Source organism: Polyodon spathula, chromosome 1 (genome assembly GCF_017654505.1).
Source record: "Polyodon spathula isolate WHYD16114869_AA chromosome 1, ASM1765450v1, whole genome shotgun sequence".
In the NCBI taxonomy this organism is placed as follows: Eukaryota; Metazoa; Chordata; class Actinopteri; order Acipenseriformes; family Polyodontidae; genus Polyodon; species Polyodon spathula.
This window is the reverse complement of record NC_054534.1, coordinates 57,191,167-57,213,736: the sequence shown is the minus strand read 5'-3', so window position 1 is coordinate 57,213,736 and position 22,570 is coordinate 57,191,167. Positions and strand designations below refer to the sequence as shown.

Below are 22,570 nucleotides of genomic sequence, written 5' to 3'. Positions count from 1 at the left end.
AATAATTATGCTTGACTGCCAGCTAACGCAATAATTACTAGCTGACAGTCATGTATTCCCACAAGGTATTTTAAAACTAAAATAATAATATATTATGGTGGACAGCACCTCACTCGTCCTTACCAAAGAATACTAAAACCCATGATTTTTGCCGTCATTTTTATACAAAAATAAAAAATAAATAAATAAATAAATAAATAAATAATAATAATAATAATAATAATAATAATAATAATAATAATAATAATAATAATAAAACAAAACAAATACATTTCAAATCAGCAAGGGTCTGCCCTGCCCCCTTTTATAATGTTCAGAGCTCTCTCCTGCTGCCCTGCCACACATGTATGTTTCAAAACTGTTCTAGAGCAATCACTTTAGTTACACTGTTTACCTGTAAATGCTGTCTTATATGCACTCGTAAATATTGATTGGTAAAAACAAAACAAAACAAAAAACAACTTTTGAGGGCACTTGAGGACTATTGACATAGCAAATGGAAATGCATGACATTTAAAAAGAAAAAGACAAAACAGTATAATTATTTTGTCAGCATTCCTAGGCAGTGAATGTTCAAGCACTTTAATCTGTCTTGAATCATGGAATGGAAACATTGATCCAGTTGCTAAATCTCAGATTCTAAATCTCATAACTTAAACCTTATATGTAGGGTTAGGATTAGGGTTAGGGTTAGGGTTACCTTATACCCCCTCTCAAATCTGTTGTTTCAAGTTTATGGAGACAAAAACTCTGTCTCCAAATGCACATGTGCAAGACGTGTATAACTTATTAATCCAACAAAAAGGTTATAATTGTAGCTTTACAATATTTTATTTTGTATAAGTTATTGTTTAAACTGAATATTTGATCTTTTTCACTTAAAGAAAGCAACAAACTTTAAAAGGCGTTATCAACACTTTGTGATTTGGACACACAGTGACAAATGTTACTCAGCTTTACAGTAACACTTTTAGCCACTAGAGGGAAACCTGTATCCAACCTTAAATGTGTTCTAATTGTCTGAGCCGCTCTCCTAACCCTTAAGCAGTTGCTGCTATGAGAGGGTGCCGAGTAAAAAGTTTGCTGAACAGTGGGTTACAGAGTTTACAGAGAGAAGGTGTAACTCTTAGGACCTGATTTTCAAAGCTTGGTATTTTACATTGAGTATCTAAATTCATAAAATGGATCAAGTGAAAATGTTCTGGATAATGTTATTACACTGAAGTATGCATTACCCGAAAGTTTTATTTGCACTTTAAAATTTCCCTTAGAATAGTTCATAATAGCTTTAATGCATAAATATACAAGACTTGCTCTGTACATCTTGTATTATGGCTCCATCGTGTGGCTGTAAAGTAAACTACAATCTGCATCTCACGCAGGAGAATCAGACCAGATGCAAACTGGCCGTATTATCCATATCATCAGCTGTTACAGGGTGAAAACATAGACAGTTATCACAATTTAGCATTTTGTTATTAGACATTTATGAGCTTGCACCTATGTAAAGTGACTTATTAAAGAGCAAGTAGCAGGGATGTGAAAAATATAGTGTTATACATCCCCACGTGTTGCTGTAATTGTTTAAATAATGTACAGGTCATTTTTATTTTGATTGTTAACATCTGACAACTTTTTACACATAAAAACGTAAAGTCTGTTTCAGAGCTCTTTTCAAAATGGCTGCTCTAGTGCACTTAGTGTAAGGATTATGGCCCACATTGTCAAAAAGGTGACACAGCAATATCGATCCATGATGTGGTACAGAACAGAAATGCTAGAATGCCAGAGCACTTGTCATGTTTTTTTGTTTTTGTTTTTGTTTTTTTAAATCGCGGGGAAGTTGTCAGGATGTTAACAATGAAAAGAAAAATTACAGGTATGTTATTTAAACAGTTGTAGCAACACGTGGGGACCTGTAACAGAGTATTTTTCAAAACCCTGCTACTTACTCTTCAAACTCATACTAAAAGCTGGAATGGATCACCACAATGAACTGTTGCCTTAATGGGAGAATGCATACATGAAAAAGCTGGCATTATGTTTGAGGAAAGTGCAAATAATATCAAATAATATAAAAATTGAGACTGAGGATGTAAACAGGATAAAAAGTGTTCCCTCTCATTTTCCAAATGTTGTGCAAATGGATAACATTTGGGGTACCACTGTGTGAATAGGATTGCTTCCCAATTAAAGGGATATGTGTGGAGAGAATACCAGGAACTGTTCAAAGACAACCATATGGTGATATGAGTCCAAGTGATCAGATCGGAAAATGTTTTGAATTGGAACTAAACTGATAACAATTGATAGGGTTATTTTCTTAAGACGTAGTTAACAATACCTGTTGCATTTAATGGCGGGTACATATATGTATATTTTTGCTTATGTGGAATTGATTATTACAGGAGGTACTGTTATTGACAAATAACGGTGCCTGTTTTACAAAGGAGGTGTGAATATTATCGTCTTGGAAAGAAGGAAGTTTAGGTTGTCACTTTCTTCACTTTGTAGTCGTGACCACGATTTGCACGTTAGACCTAACAAATTCCTAGGTGGGTGCGAACGTACGTCTCCTTAGCAATTCACAGGTTGGTGTGAGATTATAGTAGCTAAAGATGAGGTCAATGGAGATATGTGATTTACAATACTTCAAATTTTAATTTTTTTTTTTACCTAAATCCTTCAGGTATGAACCTAATGCGAGGCTCCCCGTGAAACCACAGTCTTCAATATGAACACATTTGTAAGCAAACAGAACACCTACTGTACCATCAGTCTTCTATAAGATTTGTCAGCTCTGCCTTCTTTTCTGTTGTGTCAAACTGTCTTGCAACAGGGAGATGCATGTTTTAATTTACACAAAGGTTTGTGATACATATTGCAGGTATTTCTATTTTTTGTCTAGACCCTGTAGGCATTAAACATTTATCGTATGCAGACAGATATTATAGTTTGTTTTGTGCAACATATTAAATATTGTTTTACAAAATTAGCAAGAACAGTATTTTCTGGGTTGAACAAACAACAATGACAACTTTTTATATCATTTATTGAAATATAGAACATCTGAATTTACATATTGTATATTTCTGAAAAATCAAAAAAAAAAAAAAAAAAAAGGGGTATTGGGTTACATATAATTGTACCTTTTATAACAAATGATTCACCACACTTTTCCTTTCCATCTCCTCAAAATTCAAAACACTGGCACTTTGGAAACTTCTGTTTTGTGATGTTAAATAAACATTTTGAAAAATAAAAAAAGACAAAAAAGTGCAACAGTTTAACGTTCCTGCAGAGTACATCACAGTCGAACACTTACATTATTCACAGAGGCAGTGATACAGCTAGACAGAAATATTTTGGCAGTATTTTAAAAGACTATATAAGAAATACATATGTACAAATTGATGTATAACATCATGATATATTCTTCTAATGTCCTTCATTAGGTAAAAGATATCTATACAGGTTTATTCCACATTTCAGACTTGTAACTTATTCTAATGTTAAGTTAGGGGACGGGCTGTTTGATTTCATACATAATTCTTGGAGGGGGCCTCTGGAACAGATTTAAACCTATTTTCTTTCATACACTGATTGGTGTGCAGAAACTTTGTAAAATGTTGCATTCTAGTCAGTATAAACTGTTTTTATATTAAAAAATATATATCTTTGTACAAAACAACAGTTTAACATTACCAATGTTGGTATATGGTTGTATACTTAACCTAACACAGACTTCCATTCAGCCATTCCATTCTCTAGGTAATTTTAATCAGATACTCTGATTGGTCCCTTTAAAATCTTTTTTTGGACTTCAGAGCTACTTAATAAGAGCTATTTTGTTGAAATAAATACGTCGTAAATCTTTTGAGAAGCAAAAGTCAAGGTCGTCTTTTAATGGACTGCAAGGTAGCAGACAGTCAATGGTCTCCTTTATGTGTTATTGATAAAAACAGGACAGTTGACTTCATAAATTTGTAGATCTACTGTTGTAAGTTTCGCCCAATCTAAGCCCACCCAAGTCACTATATTTTTTTTTACATGACTTCTCCACAGCTTTAGCTGCTGATGACATACCACAAACAAAACACATAATACATTCAACGTTGTGCTTTACCATGTACTGCTGTTCATGAAACTAATGACTGCATTGAATGGTTCTGGATGCCACTAAAATCTACATAAAACAGAAAAGCAACCGCAGGTTCTGTGACATGTAACAACTCTGTACAGAAGATTCAGTCAGCTGCCTAAATTCTATCCATACATTGTTAGTGGGGTGGCTTTTTTAAAGCAGAATTTGTACCTTTTTTGCATCACTCCAAGGATCACCTCACTTTGATATGTCTGCTTTAAACAACCTTAGTGGTTTCAAAGACAAGAGACATGATATACATATAATGCCTCTTTGGATGCTGTTACAATGCAAGTTACTTGCACTTAAAATAAAGTTTTTGCTCAACACAAGTACACTGATAATATATTCCGTTGATGCTTCTTGATGTGTTTCTATCTAAACAAATGCCCACAAAACATAGAAAGTCTTTTTTGGCAGTGCTCCCCTTCATCTTTGTATGAAGCATTGCCTGCAGAAAGCAACATACCGAAGAGTACCAGAGGAAGAAGCCCACAGAACACGTGTGAGCTTGATATGTTTCATAAGTTCATATTGTCTTTTTGGGATTCCCTTTCTCTTCTGCTTGAACTCTGCTTTTCAAAGCACCACCTGAGTCTCTTTTGCATGCTCATCAATGCAGCTAAGTGGTTACTATTAATGTTATTATTTATGTTTTTGGTAAAAAATAAAAAATAAAAAAGTCCTCTGAATTGATATTTGACAAATCACTTTCAGATTTGGCTTGCATAAATCTGAGATTACAAGAAACTGTCCTCAACCAGATCAGATGAATCCATCCCCATATCGTCCATCATCTCAATGTCCTCAATCGTTTCGCCCTCCCGCTTGATGAATGTGGAACTGCTGGAACCTGTCTCTATGGCACTTTCGTCAGAAGTCTGGGAGCTGAAAGACACGTCGTTTTCAAAATGCAATGGCTGTGCTTTTGTAAAGACTGTTGCAAAGAACAAACCTTGAGTGGCTTTCAGTTGTGCAACAGCGAAATCTATTAAAAGCGGCCAGCATGGCCATGATGATTTTACCTTATAATGTAGACATTAATAGACAACACTTTCTTATTTTCTAGTCTCCGTAATGGTTACCATCTATTTGTTCTGTACAGTACATGTTCTTAGGTAGACTGATTACCTGTGCCGGTTCCTCTTGCTGTACTCATCGTCTGAGACAGGGTCCAGGTCTGGCAGGGGGATGATGTAGCCGCTGTCGGAGCTAAGTCTCTGCTCGTCGAACCCACTCTCCCTGCCCTTCAGCTTGTTCTCATTTTTGTACGTGACACCGATGTAAGCGTCTTCAGTTTCTGCTTTCATTCGGGTAACAGCAGGGTGGTCACTCTTCAGGAAGTCATGGTTCACCTTTTCATAGCTCTGTAGACATAGTTTCAATTAATAACCTAGCAGACAGACCAGGCTCCCTCCCATAGCAATAACTGTTTGTCCATGGTAGATACATTGATCAAGTCATGTACCCATTTTTAAATGTTGCTGGGATGAAGGATTTTAAGGGATAAATGAGAAACCAAGATTTGCTAGCTCTCAATTCTAAATGTTAGCCTCACGTAACAGTTATGGTTCAATTTCTAAAAAAAAGCCTTTACATTCTCTTTATATTAAATAGTGTACATAATTGCATTTACTATGTTTTAAAACATGTATAGTAGAATTAAAAGTACTGAACATTAGGTTCAGGGGGAGAGTTTGGGTAATCATGTTAAAATTGTTCACAGTACGGATATTTATTCTTGCAATTGGTATGTATGTAATAAAACACAATTGGATGGTAACAGATATACCTTCTTGTATTCCACAGGTAACAAAGATGCCACAGTGTCGCTCAGGCTGTAGAAGGAGGGTCTCTTTTCTGGTTCGCTGCTCCAGCACCTCATCATCATCTCATACCTACAAATAAATGGCAAGATTTTTTTTTATTATTTTCTTATTGTCAATTTTTCAGAAAACAAAAGCACTGTCAATATAATGTTAATAATGCTTGCTTACACTTCGTTGTTTGCATGTTCAGGTCTTGTCATTCTGTAGCCACTTTTGATTTTGTTGTAAAAGCTGGAGTCCACCACCATTCCAGGATAAGGCGTTCCACCTTAAAAAAGTAAAAGCTTAAATATTCCAGAATCTCCTTCCATGTACATTTGCACATTATCTTATTCTATACATGTACCATATGTTACACAGCAGCACTTAAAGATACAATGTACTGTTGCAAAGTAATTACATATTTTGACATCCCCCCAAAAAAAGATGTTTGATTTATTCAGAGCGCTTAAAAGTAATGCTACTCTCAAGTGACGAGGTATAATCAAGTAAAGTAAAACAGTGTCTCCAATTGTTCAGATGTTTCCAGATGTTCAGCATACCTAGTGAAAAGATTTCCCACAGCAAGATGCCATAAGACCAGACATCGCTCAGCGTTGTGTACATATTGTCGAAAATGCTTTCTGGTGCCATCCACTTCACGGGGAGGAAAGTCTGCAAAAACAAGTACTTCAATTAGACATCAGAATGTATACAAGTTCTTTGTTGCTGTTCAATGTGAAAAAGGTGGTCTGCCATTGAGTGAATAATAGTAAAGAATCACTATGAATGAATGAGTGATGATACTGCAGTGTCTATTATCACATGATACTTACACTGCCTTTAGAAACGTAGTTGTTGTCATGCATGATGTCTCTAGCTAATCCAAAATCACAGATTTTCACAATTTTTCCTTGAGACAGCAGGACATTTCTTGCAGCCAAATCACGATGAACACACTATATACAAAGGAAAGTACGTTTCTGTTAGTGATTACATTGATTTGAGACTTTGTTGTGTAAATTTACAGTATTGCATACTTACTGATTAATTTCCCTAAAACATGCCCCAAACCATTAAAAAAAAATTGCCAAATTAACTTTTGGAGTTTCCAAGCAAATGACTAATTTCTTGCAACATAAGTACACAATGGCTTTGTAACAACAGGGTATATAAAATGAGACCCTAGATTTGGCAGAACTAGCACAGGCTATATAAAGTGCTTTTGTAAACATGTAATTTTAGCTACATTCATGCTGACTGGCATCTCCTTCAAAGCAACATATTTTCCATCCATATTAAATTATAAACCTTGATTTACTGCATATACGTGATGCTGTCCATGTAATGCGATCCCTGAGAACTTATGAAATCATCTTTCCAAGCGACTCAGTCTACAGTTTATATGACTGTGCCACTGCTTGTATTGAAGATCTGCAAAGTTATCTTCCCCTTGTATAACCACAGAGGAGAAGTGGTACCAAATAAGACTCAATTTCACTCATAGCTGGGATTGTCAATGCAAGAAAATTACTATATAATGTCCCTAGAAATAACCATCACTGTCACAGTGGAAGAACCAGTGACACAAAGTTATACAATTGTGCCTCAACCCTTGCGCTACTTACATTTTTGGAAGCCAAGAACTCCATGCCTCTCGCCACCTGGTATGTGAAGCTCAACAGGTCCATTACAGTGAGACCTTCACTGCTGTCATCTGACAGCAAATTGTTTACTTCAGTATCTGAGTAATTAAGAAAAAAATGTACAGCAATATATACTTAGTTCAAAATAGTTATAAATAGAAATATGACCTGATCCTGTTAAATAGGGCATATTATAGTGTGTGCAATCATCTGGTGTGTAATTATGTTGCTAGCTAACATTTAAAGATATGTATCCTTTACAGTCGAGTAAAATGACTGCTGACAAATCAAACAAGTAGTATTTATGGTCAACCAAGAATATTTTTTAGTCTTGAACTAACTGCAGACTTACCAGTTAGTGATTTTTGCTCATGTGAAGGTGGGTGATCATAATTTGGTCTTTGGATGTCAGAATACTTTGAACCATCCTTCATCTCCAGCATTGGCACGTACTGCGTTGTATCAGCTTGCTTCATGTCCATGTAGTCTCCTTTGTTTTCAAAAGACAAGATCACATAGCTGCAGAATGACAGGAAAACAAATGGATACCGATGTTATAGAGAGGATTTTGCAAATGACACTGCAACTCAGGTGGACATTGTTTCAGCACAGATGAAGAGTAGCAACATATTATGTTTTTTTTTTTACCTTCTAGTGCTTTCATCTGCAGGGTTGATACCAAAGATATCGAGATCTTTCTTCGCTTTCTCTGGGTGTCGATTTAAGAAATTTTCACGGTTCTTATGCAGATAGTTAACCAGGTCTCCATAAAAGCAGTATTCAGTAATGATATAAATAGGACCTGCAGCATGATGAGAATGAATAATGGCAAATTTAATTTAATGGTGTTTGTGAGCTTGTGCGTGTTCAGTCAAGTGGGATATTAATTTTTGATTTTCGTTGTTTTACCTCGACTTTTACACTCTCCTTTGAGAATTCATTCATTTATGTATCTCAATCACAAACGTGTTAATAGTAATTTTTCATTTACATGCAACGTGTTAATAAGTGACTAATCTTTATTAAAGCTAGAATGAAAAATAAAGTATTTTATGCTGGACACTTTATTACAATCTTTATACGTAACTGTATTTAATGAGTTGCTTCTGCTTTTAAATGAAAGTAAAACTTACAATTTAAAAGCCCATTTAGTTGTTTCACAGGAAAAAAAACACATAAATTTGATCAATTTTTACTATTAACGCTTTTCTCAGTTGCGACTGAGATACACAAATGACTTCAATTTAATTTTTAAAAGAGAGTAGAAAAGGTCAGGATAAAACACAAAAAATCTGAAGCCCTAGATATAAACCATATATTAAACGGTCAGACATTTTACAATTGCAATTAACATTTTTTATGAATGTGTTTTATGAAAACTGTAAAAACTCAATACATTACAGTTGCTTTAGATTTTGACTGCAGTTTAACATACCTGACTTAGTGCATGCCCCCAGCAAGTTGACAATGTTTAGATGCGGCCCCAGGTGAGTCATTATCTTTAGTTCAGACATGAGGGCTTGCTTCTCACTGGATCTTGCTGTGGCTGTGATTGCAACAAACAATAACCAATACTGTCAGTATGTTAATGTTTTATCATAAAATTGCTAACCATAACCTAAAATGATACCACTGTCACCAGCTTAGAAAAAAATACCTAACAAGGTCACTGAAAATACTGTAAAAACAGCTCTGGCCAAATGTTTTGCATCACCTAGAATGTTATGATTGATACATAATAAAAAAACTCTTTTATTTAAAATAAAAAAATCTTTTATTTAACATTATATAATCAAAATGATATCGCAAAAGTCTACCGGAAGCCATAATAATAGTACAGTATTTCATGATAGATTTTGAAATGTCACATTTTTTAATTTTTGTCAGTTTTTTTAAGTACACAGAAAACTACAAAGCAGTATGCAATTCATTATGTTTACGTAGCATTATTCAGGTTTCATTTGACTTTATGAAGCAAAATTATACACTGTATATACACCAGGGGCATATCCAGATTGTCATGAAGGGGGCTCAAGACTGTCATAAAGGGGGGGATACCTGATATGAAGTATACCATTAAAATAACAGTATTTAACTTTTTTTTTTTTAAATATACTTCTGTTGCTACATATTTTGTTGAAATGTAAGAAAAATAAAAATTACACAACAGGCTTGTTTATTTAGTTTAAAAGAAAGAAATGAGTAAAAAAAGAAATGAGAATTGTATTTTTTGTTTGAAATCCCAGAAAACTAGAAACACGTAGCTACCATTATTTAATATTAATGTGAGGAATATATTAGCAAATACCCTGTGATATTTCTAGCTACTAGACACACGACAGTTTATAGGAAAATTGTTCGCACTGATGGGCTGAATAGCTTATTTCTGTCATAAAATGTCTTCTGATTTTGTTGCTTTGTGTATTTTATATATATATATATATATATATATATATATATATATATATATATATATATATATATATATATATATATATATAAGGAAACAGAAAAGAACAGACAGCTTCTAATACTATAATCAAATTGTGAAATGTGCTTAGTCAATCAAAGAAGTGCTTCTGTGTGTGTAAGGGCATTCAGTGCAAATCTGCCACAGCAGCAAGCCTTGCAAAAACAAATAAAAACAGTGATTTCTATGTTTCTAACTGTAAATTGTGATACATATGTATCTAATTTCATTGAACTACTTTAATTTTACCTGACCTGTTATTATGTAAACAATCAAAACCATGTTTAAAATGAGGCTCAGTAGCCTAACGTCTAAGAGGCATACTTTTCTTTCTTTGTTTCTTTCTTTCGCATAACGAATAGTGATTAGACAAACATGGATTGACATTTGATTTGGCAGTTTAAATACTGTGTATACAGTAGTCTTATAATATGAATACAACAATACATTTTTAATTGTGTTTGTTTTTTCCACTAAAATGGTATTTTATAAATAACAAGGGGAGAACATGATGAATGTTATTACAAACTTTTAAACTTTGTTATTTCAAAGTTTAATATTTGAGGTCACTATCCTCCTAAATAACATTTGTATTTCACTTGATGCCCATTTTTAACACCCTGCAATTAATTGCTATTTACAGATTGAGCAGCATCTTCAAAATCTGTCCAAGGCAGTAACTCATCATTTTTATTTCAAGAAAACAAAAAAAATATATTTTTAATAAAAAGCCCAAGTACTCACGTTTCAACATTTTTACAGCAACTTTCATCACTTGCTGTGAACGGCTTAACCCATATACAGTTCCTTCTACCACTTTGCCAAAAGCACCGGACCCAAGGATTCGGCCTGTGAGAACAAAGGATGATTAAAGAACAGAATTCACACAGATTTTGGTGTTTAGGGTCAGTTATCTAAAGGAGGTAACAGATCATGTTTGTTCAGTTCTAAACTGGCTCTGTCACTCAGTTGGAGTTTTAACACATTGAGGTGTGACCTCAGACATGATGTCATCAGGACAGCACTTCCATCCCTAGGGGTGAGGCACACCAGTGACTTTTCTTTCTAACCCAAAGATAACCCTTGTTGCTGCACTCTAACAAAATATGCCACTCAGTAACACCGAATGCGTACCAAGTACAAGTCCATCACGAGGAAACTCCCATCTAGAGTCATAGGGCAGCTGCATGGGGTCCACGTAGATGTATTCATGGCCGTCTGGGCTGATGGACTCAATCACCCTCCATCTAATCTCGTATCTGGGTTTCTAAAAAATACCATTTAAAATCAAACCCTGTTTTAAGACATCATTCTGGGCTACAAAATGCAATACCTGAAAAAAGAAATAGCTGATTACAGTGAACTATGGGTAACGTTCTCGTACCTGTTTCCAGATAATGACGAGCACTATCAGTGAGATGATGACAATGACCAGCAGGACCAGCACTGCAGCAGTCACTGTTAACTCGGATTGTAAAACTGTTGGAAGGGAAAAAAAAATCAACGGGTGGTTTAAAAAAAGACTCCACACCTAAACAGTGCTGTCGGAGTCATTTTATAGGTTCACCTTGTGGGTCCAAGTGTGGACAGAGCCTATACTAAACTAATTAACACTTATCTGATAGCTCTTTAGTACCTAAGTGCAATGTATACTAGTGGTCTCTGCCCACATGCTAGTACAGGGAAGCACATAGCCAAAAGGTATGAAGAGCAGTGAAGTAGATGCAACAAATGGTGCTGCTTAGTTTGTAGGAAGTCAGGTGACAGTGAATACCAAATAAATACAGATTACCACCAATACACAACTGGGAATACAGATTCTCTTCTCATCATGTTAGCACTTATGTACACTTCACAAAACAAAAAATGAAAGTATTCCTCAGACTTTAATGCACTTATTGATGACTAAAAGGAAAATACCTACCATGTGAAATTAGTTTTACTTCTCGGGCCACTGCAGCAAGCTCATTCTTAGCTAGACACTTCACTGCCAAAGTATCCTCTAGTTTGGCAAATGTCACTTCACTTTCAATCTTGTTCTCTTCATCTAGATGGGTTTCAATAGTGATATCAGTTGAATTTATGGACAAAGGAGTCCACTGTGATGAATCATTGGCACATCTAGAAGGGGAACGAAAGGCACTGTATTAGGCATCTTATTACTAGAATTACAGTAATAGAAAATTACATTATATTTTAACCAGCTGAAGACCAAGCAAGGTAAATTATAACAGCAGTACACAATTAAGTTGTGTATTCTGAGACATAAAACTATTTGGAGTTTGAAGAAGGGATACATGTCTTACTTTTGGATGTTCTTGCAAATGAACCATTCAACTTGGGGTATAGGTAACCCATCAGCTATGCACACCACCGACTGTCCACCATTGGAACCGTGGTTAACATCCATCAGATCCACTATGGCTGCTGGAACTGCAAAAATAAATTGGTACACTTAAAATACAGAAGCGACAGTATAACAACAACTGCCAATTAAACCCAATAGTTGAAAAACATTTACCTTTCACTTGCATGTAAAATGTGTAACTAACACTCTCATTTCCATTCTGGACTAAAATGGTGTAGTTGCCGCTGTCCTCTTCTTTTGCACGAATGAGCGTCAGGGTACTCTGATATCTGTGAATTAAAAGAACAATTAACTGTCTTTAATTGAAGGGCTTTGTAATCCACCCACCAGCAAACAAGCTCTAAACAGTTGCCCGCAATGAATACCACTAAACACAAAATCCAATCCAATGTACCACATCAATGCAGACATAAGTGTCATCTAGAAGGATGTGAACCCTGATCTCACTGAATGCACAGAAAATGGGAAGCCTTAACAGTAAACCATACAAATCTAAAAGTAAAAAGTTATGTTATATTTTTTTTAATTATTTTTAGAGATTACATATGATATAGAGGTTGGTTTGGTTTTGATTATTTTTTCAATATTCTTGATGTGTTCTTCTGTTTTGTTGCTACTATTAGGCAATGAGACTGACCATATTGTTCACAGGTAATGATCACATAATGTGTTTTTCTTTACCTGGTTTCACTGATTTCTGTCTTGGTGCTGGTTATTTCTGTGTTGTCTTCATTCAGAATAACACCATCTTTAAACCAGGTCATTTTAGGCTCAGGGTAAGCTTTGATGTTCATTTTAAATTCCTTTACTTCATGTAGCTTGGCAAATTCCATTTTGGCAAACTTTGGGTCCAAAGTAATAAATCCTTTCTCTTTAGATAACAATAAATACAAGAATAGAAATTCATAATTGCATGCATATACTCCCTTGTAATCACATATCTACTTATATATTGAAATTTTAATTATTTGAAATAAAATATCAAAATAACTCAATTTTGCAACTTACAGTTGGACAAATACTTGATTGTGGTTGTCCTAACCTTAGTGTTGCTTGCATGTTTATAAGCAGTTGCATTATTAATATCATAGATGGGCATTTATTTATTTTTTTTAAGTTCAATTTACCGTAAACTGTGATGGTGACTTTCTTGACTTGTAGCTCATCATTCATCACATGGGTTATGGAGCACTCATAGAGCCCACTGTCCTTCACAGAGGCCTGTGGGATACTCAGAGTGTACCGAATTTCAACGTCCTTCTTGTTTTCCTTCACAGTCTTCAGTCCTCTGTTAGCCTATATAAAAAGGACAGCACATCAAATGTGCAATTAGTTAAGATCAATCTAATGTGACTTTGATAAACCCAAGTTTAATCCTTCAATTTATAATCGCATTATGCTGTTGTTCTGGAACAAACATTAGTAAACCTCTTTATGAGTTCTTGTGGTTTGGGGGCAGGGACGGGAGGGGGGAGGGAGGGGGTGACTTTCTTCCAGTATAGAACCAACCAAACAGTTGTATAATTAATATTTCAGGGCATCTTTTCTTACCAGTTTCCCAGGGTACTTCCAGTGGTCCTCAAGCATTTCATTCCCCCTGGCTACACAGGTAATGACGATAGGTTCCCCTTCCATAAACACTGTTTTTGGAGCCTCTAGCTCAACTTGAAGTTCAGAGGTTTCTGAAGAGGAAAAGCATGGATGGAATTAGGCCAATTTTTCAGGTGTACATAGAGCTGTTTTTAATCTCAATCTCTTAAAATCAGAATGCTTGCTCAAAATCTTTCCTCATTAAATAAAGTATAGTTCATTCAATGTTAGAAACATACCTCTCCAGCCATGCACTATATATTCTTCACTCATGATTTCCATGCCATTAATGATGGTTTCACATACATAGGTCCCTTCAGGAAAGACCCCAATGAAGCCTCTTTTGCTGTTGTACATGCTGGACACTGTCAAGCCTGTGTCTGCATTGGTCAGGGTAACATTTGAATGTGGGTCAGTTACACGGCAAGGGATTTCCATGTCCTCATATGTTGCAGGAACGTGTTGACTTAATTGGTTTAGAGGGGGGATAAAAGGAACTGCTGGATCTGTAATGAAAAGTAAAGGATTCACACTTTAGTCTTCACAAACAGTCCATCAAGGACAACCTGTTAATAAAGGAAATGATAAGCTTAAAGTGGTATTAAAACAATTACATCTGCACTATAGTTTGGGATACTTTGTTTTACATTTCTGGTTTATATCTGAAATAGATCATAGAACATGTAATTAATTGGTCATTTTTTTATACACACTAAAATTCCTGTACATAAATTAAAAAGGAGTCAAAATGATGTACAAAGTTTGAGAGAAAGAACTTAAACTAACCCAAAAATTGATAAACCATAAACTCAACTGTCCATAGTCCAACTCCACCCATAACCTTTCCCTAAAAATGGTCTTCATTGTTCAACATACCTGGAACATAAACATAAATGGAGCTCTCTTCCAGATTAGCATCCTCTGTATTGTTCGCTGCTGAGTAGTAACAGGAGTAGTATCCTGTATTGGAAGCTGAGGCATTCTGCACGTTAAGAGAAGTCACAAAGAGTCCACTGTTGTCTTCTTCCTCCTCAAGCATGACCTGACTGTCCTCGACAGGGGCATTCCAGACTACCTCGCTCTCCCCAGAGCAGCTCAGTTTGAAAGAGGATAGAGGCTGCACAATGAGTTCCTCTTTATGGGGGGAGATAACTGGCAATGCCAGCTCGTGCAGAGGTAAATGAGGCCCTGGATTAAATTAACAGATAGATGAGCTGATTGAGGTGAATTCTCTCAATGGATAAACAGAACACTAGGATAAAACTAGATTAGTGTTAAGTCAAAATCACTGCAGGTAATTGTGTGTTTTACATAAGTATGATCTAATTTTCTCACCTTTCACCCTTAAAGAAAATGTGTAACTAGTTTGCTCATTTTCATTCTCAACCTTAATAGTATAGTTTCCGATGTCCTCCTCTTTTGCATTAATCAGTCTCAGAGTACTTTGATACCTGTGAATTAAAAGTAGAGTATACATCAGCACCTAAAACAAAGAGAAATGAGGACCGAGAACAACTGAGGATGTCATCTGATCAGTGTATAATAATATAATATATTATATATTATTAGTAATATGTCATACAAGCATTATAAAAGATATGCTGCTATGATTATTTAGAAATTATATGTATTTATTCTGCTTTACCTGATTCCACTTATATGGGTTGTCACTGCATAGCCTTCATTGATTGCAACACTCTCCCTCAACCAGGTCACTTTTGGTGCTGGGTAAGCTTCAATGTTCACTGTGAGTTCCTTATCATCATATAAGTTTGCATATTCCATTTGGCCAAACGCGGGAACCAAAGTTATAAATCCTTTGTCTATGGAAGGGAATAAAACAAAAAATACATCATTTCAAATTGCCTGCATGGACTACCTCCGGATTCGTTATTATAAGGTCAACATTGATGCATAAACTCAATAGCTTCATTTAATACAGCACTAGAGTTCAACATACCATAAACAGTTATGTTCTTTGCCCTCACTATTGTCTCGTCTTCCATTTGTGTTACAGAACATTTGTAATCTCCAGTGTCTTTCACAGAGGCTCGAGGAATACTCAGCGTGTACCGCACCTCACCATCTTGCATATTCTTCACGTCCTGCACTCCTCTGCCAGCCTATTCACAAAAACTCATATTATTTAAGAATCATTGCTGAGAGGTCAAGATCATGATGATGCTAACGATGAGAGTGATCTATTACCATATAGATGTAACTATTTGGGCTATTTCCTTACCTGTTTCCCAGGGTACTGCCAGTCCTGCTGGAACATGTGGTCCCCACTGACTATGCAAGTTAAAGAGATATGCTCCCCTTCCTTCAGCACTGCCTGATTCACCTCTAGTTCAACATGGAGTTCAGAAAGCTCTGAAGGGATAAACATTAGACATAATTGTTTTTCAGGTGAAATTTTTTAAAAAAATGTATATATATTGGACACACAACTACTGCTTTACATCAGCACTTAATTGAGCATTTTTCAATTTTTCAATTCATCTATTGTCATTTCGGATACATACCTATTTCTCCGTGGACTATATATTCTTCACTTTGAGTTTTCACTCCATTGACAGTGGTTTTACAAATGTAGGTTCCGGGAGGGAAGATCCCAATGAAGCCTCTTTTGTTGTCATACTGGCTGTCCACCTCGATGCCTGTATCTGCGTTGGCGAGGGTTACGTGTGTCCGCGGATCAGATACACGGCACGGAATTTCCATACCAAAGGGACTTGGAAGAACATGTTTACTGAGTGGATCTTCGTGGACAAGGAAAGCCACTGCTGGATCTGTGAAAAACAAAGAAAATGTACCCTCAATGCATAATTCAATTTAAAACCCTCTGGAAAAACAGTGTGGAAATGTCATACATACCCCTGTCAACAGAGAGAGTGAAATGTAAGCATTGCTTTCAGTATTACAATATTTTTTAAAAAATATGATTCAATGGTTTGGAGCTCGATGCTCAAAGCTTAATGAACATGCACTTGTTGGTGATGTTAACATACCTGGAACAAAAATGTAAACTGAGCTCCCATCCACCTCCTCGTTGTTATTATCTAATGGTGCATACATGCAGGTGTAGAATCCAGTATGTGAAGCAGAGGCATTCTGTACATGCAGAGATGTGACGAAGTGTCCAGTGTTCACATGTTCTTCTACAAGAGTGACATCTTTCAGTGAGACAGGGGCGTCCCAGCTCAGCTCACTTGCTCCAGAGCAGCTCAGATTGATGGAAGAGTGGGGCTGCACAATGAGTTCATCTTTATCAGGGTAAATGACAGGTATCGGCTGTTCACAGTCAACTGACTGGGGACCTGAAAAAATATATTGTTATGTTATTATTATTATTATTATTATTATTATTATTATTATTATTATTAGTAGTAGTAGTAGTAGTAGTAATAATAATAATAATAATAATAATAATAATAATAATAATAATAATAATAAAGCAGTTAAGACTGGTGCATATATTTGTTTAATAATATATTATTCTGATTTATGCATGACCTTTTGTTTTTCACCACTTGTAAAGATTATATTGGCTAATCATTTAGTCTATATTTTTACAGTTTTATAATGTTGGACAAATGTTAATTAGATGTTGTACATTTACCAGTAAATATGACTCATGATTTACTGACAGTGTGTGTGTGCGTTGTTGACCATGCAATGCTCCCAACAAGACTTGTATTTCTCAATTCTAATAGGAAATGTGATATTTTGTTTATATAGTTTACCTATAGAGATCCCAAGCAAGAGACATCCCAGAATCAGGAATGTCTTCAAGAAGACAGCCATGTTGCAAAACCTGAAAAAAAAAGGATAATGGTATTTTCTAAAACTTTTTGTTTGACAAAAAATCAAAAGCCCTCTTAAAGACTTACACAAATACATATGTGATATTTACTATCTTAAAACCCTACCTTCAAACAGCTGGCCACAGTCTATTTTCAGATCAATAAAAACAATCAGCTTGTTTTGACTTGGTTATTATTTTGTAGAGGGCCCGTATATATCTCCGGGCATATATATATATATATTAATATATATATATACATACACATACCTCTTGATATTAATTAAGACTGCCACAGTCTTACAGCAAACGCTGAAGCTATGAACAATCTCCGTATCTGCACCACTGTCCAACTACAGTAGCCAACAAGAAAGTCAGCTCCTTATATATCGACATCAATGATTTTCTTTAATTGGTTGTCACTAAAAATGGGGGCGGGTCTAACGGGATATCGAATTCCTATACACTTCAAGTGATCGCAAATAATGGAAATTAGCTTAGTTCAAAGAGACAGAGAGTTTTCAAAAATATAATAATTTCGCCTTAGTTTCTAATTCTAGTAAGATATTAAAAATGCCAAATTTGCAAATTTTTTTTTTTTTTTTTGCTCCTCCGTGCTTTGTTCAAACAGAACTGATGACTAAACTAGGACTTGTAGCCACAGTGACCAAACAATAATCACAAGGGGGCGCCAAAATACTTTATTTCTTTGCTAAAAGGTTGCCCCATCTCTAAGGCATCAAGTTACTGCTGTTAAAAAAAAAAATTAAAAAAAAGTTTGCAGAGGGATAAAAACTTGCAATGCTCCACCACAAACAAAAAATCTACTAATTTCTGTAATGCATGGCAAAAAACACAACTCAGGTGAAAGATGATTTATTTATTTATTCATTTTAACGTATGTCCAATCTCGGACGATCTTGCGATTGTGTTGATAACAAGTGTACAGAAATGATTGAACGATAATGTATGCAACACACCAATCAAATTTGTCAAAAATAAATTGGAATTTTCAATTTCAGGCAAATCAGAGAATGCATCCGGCGATGTGTGAACTCGATGGATAAAATTAGATTGCTCCCGAAAAGCTTTCTTTTTCAGAGAAACACGGGCTTGTAAAAAGTAATGAGATCCAGAAACAAGAGGGAACTTAGTATCGGTAATGTTATGAATTCCTATGATTTTTATACTGGATACTGCTGTATTAATGCTCACATCATAAAACTAAATAAACAAACAAGCAAAAACACACACACACACACACACACACACACACAACGATAGATATAAAAGTCTATAGATAAAAACCTCACAAAAACGACGACTTTATTCAAGTTGTCAAAATGCTCACAAGCCAATAGTGCTCTTCTAATCTTCAATACACACTCTCGTGAGTGGTATCAGGCAGACATTAGCGCTGTTTTTAATCACAGTCCTCAGTGAGACTCCTCTGATGTCCAGAGACTGGGTTTCATCGGGGGTGTAGCGCGAGACGCCAGTAAGCGCTTTCTAAACGGCAGCGATAGGATTGGTCATCCAACCCCCAGCAACATCGTTTGAATTGCGGTGATCCAAATATCAAACTGAATCATCTTTATACAAGCAATAGAAACACCTGGCTATTGTAGCAACAGCATGTAAAGGGAACTGCGCTTTTCACAAGGTGCTTAAAAACAGCAACAACTTAACAAGGGAGCACAAGCTACAATTACAGATGTGTTGCATTACCGAAAACTAAATGTAACTTCCCAAACATGGTAAATATTGTTGCGTAAAACACACACACACAAACAATATATTGAATCTAATTAAAACAGACTATTGTAAAGCAGGCGCCTGTGGAGTCGGCGTTGAGGGAACACAGAGTTACCACTTCTGGGCTTTGCAAAAGTACTAACACATTTGTTAAGCAATTCGCTCAGCTGAGTCCAAAGAGACTAATTAAGCTTGGCAAATCCCGGGGTGTTGATGTTGTTTAATGAAGAGGGTATTTCATGTAGTTCCTGGGCTGACGACCTTCCCATGCAAACAGTCTCACAGGTCTTGGGAGATTCACTTGAAGGTGACAAGAATTTAATCAATTTTGACAGCGTCAAGACAATATAGCATTCGGATAGTCTGCTGAAGAGGTTTTGTAGGCTACGTAGCCTTAGAATAGTCCCCATTTGTTCTCGGGTAGACTAAAACAAGTTTGCACATATGTTTCTTGAGATCCGTGTTTGCTTTTGTGCAGTTTCTGACACTTCAAAAACAGCTGTCCAAATGCTACTCTGCGGAGTATAACTGGTAAATGTAATCCCACACGTGAATAATCCATTTACATGGGAATATGCTTCTTGAAAAACGCAGGGGAGTGAAGGCAACAGAAAACAAAAAGTGCTAGTAACGAAATTTTGATACAAAATATGTAAAGCATTCTAAAATAGAAAAATGACTAATACTATAAAGGTTCATTGTATCATTTTATATATGGTGATTCGGGTAAAGAGTTAACAGGAAAATGCACCGATGCGGTACTCTTTAAAGCAGCTTCGGTTTTACTAATAATAATAATAATAATAATAATAATAATAATAATAATAAATAATAATAATAATAATAATAATAATGTTATTCCAATGTTTTGCATTATTATATCATTTGTTTGTTTTTTTCAGTCCGTACAAAGGCTCGAATCCCTGATCAGAAATTTGAGAAAGGACATATTTTCCAGTAAAAAAAAAAAAAAATTCCATACCACATGCAGGAATGCGATCGCCTCCACAGCATGTGTTTGTCATTAAAGCCAAGAAAGCATCTCCCCGAAGAAACTGTAAAACTTAAGACGTGCCATCTCCCACTCTAGAACATTTAGTCAGGGCTTATTATCCATCATCCTCCATAGCATCCTCCGAAATGTGAAACAAGTTGAAAGAGCAGTCGCTCGGGATTTGCAAAACTGTAGCGTGTAATCCAGAGAGTAAACTCTTTTTAGTGATTTTGATCAACTTTCTAGAAAAATATCCAATGCCAGTGTTTTTTTTTTTTTTTTTTTTTTTTTTTTTTTTGTCGTTGAATGCCCTTCGATATCCAGATTGAATGACTGATAAACTTCAGTCAGCTTCCTACATATTGTTCCCGCTTATCTTAATTCCATAAATTCTCAGATGCTGTGCTGTGTCTAGCAAACTGCAAAAAGTGTCATTTGTGGAATGGCAGTTCTGGGAGTTATAGGCTATACCAAATATCACCATAGAAAAATAAACCAGTTTCTAACATTCCACGTTTGAAAATGCAAAAAATCTTACAGCCTTCTAAGTTTATTAAATATCTTAGTGTACTTTTTCATAAAACGTTATTCACCATAATGCTTTTCGCTTTGTACAACAGTGTCATTTTAAATGTCGTGAAAAGCGTATATATATATCATATATATATATATATATATATCACATATATATATGGATCACTAATATATGGTGATTAGTCTAATAACGTTAAATATGAAGTACAATATATCTATGAACAGCCAAGCTGCATTAAAAGTTTAGGATTTATAGACAAGCTTACTACTTTTAAATAACTAAACATACTATGCGACACCATACCTTTTAGAATCCTTTTTTTCTTCTTTTTCCCTTTAAAAGAAAAGGCTGGATCAGTTAAAATTGATCTAGATGCTTCATTCGTTTGGGGTTTTCCTCAATATATGTTTCTGGTCTTCTTACAATGATAATCCGCAAAGCAAAAATCCTGTGGGGTAAGGAGAAGCATATGTTCCGTTCTTTCTACTTCCACTGCTACGCTTAGTAATGGGTTTCAACCAGCGCGACTTGTAATTGATTCAATGTAACAGCACATCCTTCCAAAAACTTATCATCTTAAAGTAAATAACTATCAGGAAACGAAGCCCCTCTAGTCCTTTTCAAAATAAGAGTCGGTTTTGCCCAGTGAATGGAGTCAGGTTTCCTTTGACATTTACAGGCACACACTTCTTATACACAGAGAGGCGGCGCATAATACTATCAGAGATTAAAAAAAAAAAAAAAAAAAAAAAAAAGCATTGCAAATGATCATGTTTTTTTTTTTTTTTTCTCTCTCAAGAAATCGTGTTCCATTTGTAAGAAGATAATTTCTCAGTTGAACAAAATACTTTAAATAATTACATGGTTGTTGTTTATATGTTTATAACCAATATACATGTATAATAATAATAATAATAATAATAATAATAATAATAATAATAATAATAATAATAATAAAAAAAACTGAGAGTTTAACAAATGGTCCATTGTTTTCTTAGCTAAAAATTTAAAAAATGCATAGTCTTGCCTATATAATGTGTTGTGGATGTATTTGAGGAAAAATTGATATTTTGTTTTTATGTCTGTTTTATCAATTGATTAACGTTACATTATTACATTATATATTGATTAAAGTTACATTATTTTCCAAATTATTACGATTAAGAACAAAATACGTTTTCTTTATAAAAAAAAAAAAAAAAAAAAAACAATTGTAGGTTTGTGTTGAAGGTGCGGGAAACTAGCTGTCATAGTACTGCTACTCATATTTCTTGAGAGGGGGCGCTCTAATACCATGGAAAAAAATAAACGCATTTTCTAAAGCGCAATTTATTCAACACAAGTGCATTTTTAAAGCAACCTATAATACAGTTTAAAGGCTTTAAGTTGTTTCGAGTTTAGCAGATGCACTGGATAATTTGCAAAATGTGTTTAGAAAATACATTTTATGTGCAA

General features: G+C 35.1%; 1 protein-coding gene across 3 annotated transcripts; it reads right to left on the bottom strand.

Annotated features, from left to right (window-relative positions):
* Positions 1-3,095: 3,095 nt before the first annotated feature.
* Positions 3,096-21,786, bottom strand: LOC121320036 (platelet-derived growth factor receptor alpha-like). Of its 3 annotated transcripts, none has more exons than XM_041258161.1 (29): positions 21,419-21,786; positions 17,773-17,843; positions 17,038-17,346; positions 16,552-16,818; positions 16,269-16,399; positions 15,987-16,149; positions 15,672-15,849; positions 15,362-15,477; positions 14,903-15,214; positions 14,266-14,532; positions 13,988-14,118; positions 13,564-13,732; positions 13,118-13,307; positions 12,590-12,705; positions 12,375-12,501; positions 11,993-12,189; positions 11,453-11,547; positions 11,203-11,335; positions 10,813-10,917; positions 9,034-9,144; positions 8,247-8,400; positions 7,951-8,117; positions 7,581-7,696; positions 6,789-6,911; positions 6,516-6,627; positions 6,142-6,241; positions 5,937-6,042; positions 5,276-5,511; positions 3,096-5,032 (listed from the first exon to the last, which is right to left on the bottom strand). In XM_041258161.1, the coding sequence occupies exons 2-29, from the start codon at positions 17,831-17,833 to the stop codon at positions 4,885-4,887; spliced, it is 4,440 nt and encodes a 1,479-aa protein (XP_041114095.1). In that variant the 5' UTR covers positions 17,834-17,843; positions 21,419-21,786; the 3' UTR covers positions 3,096-4,884. The 3 variants fall into 3 exon arrangements, with proteins under 3 accessions (XP_041114095.1, XP_041114105.1, XP_041114114.1); XM_041258171.1 differs by lacking the exon at positions 21,419-21,786 and adding an exon at positions 18,102-18,191; XM_041258180.1 differs by lacking the exons at positions 3,096-5,032; positions 5,276-5,511; positions 5,937-6,042 and having other exon boundaries at positions 6,138-6,241.
* Positions 21,787-22,570: the final 784 nt, after the last annotated feature.

Excerpts from the sequence above, each read along its gene's own strand:
- LOC121320036 (XM_041258161.1), bottom strand. The coding sequence starts at position 17,833 with ATGGCTGTCTTCTTGAAGACATTCCTGATTCTGGGATGTCTCTTGCTT. Across the intron at positions 14,119-14,265 it reads TATAGTGCATGGCTGGAGAG|AAACCTCTGAACTTCAAGTT; the intron begins GTATGTTTCTAA and ends TTTCCTCTTCAG. Across the intron at positions 11,336-11,452 it reads TCGTCATTATCTGGAAACAG|AAACCCAGATACGAGATTAG; the intron begins GTACGAGAACGT and ends GGTATTTTTTAG.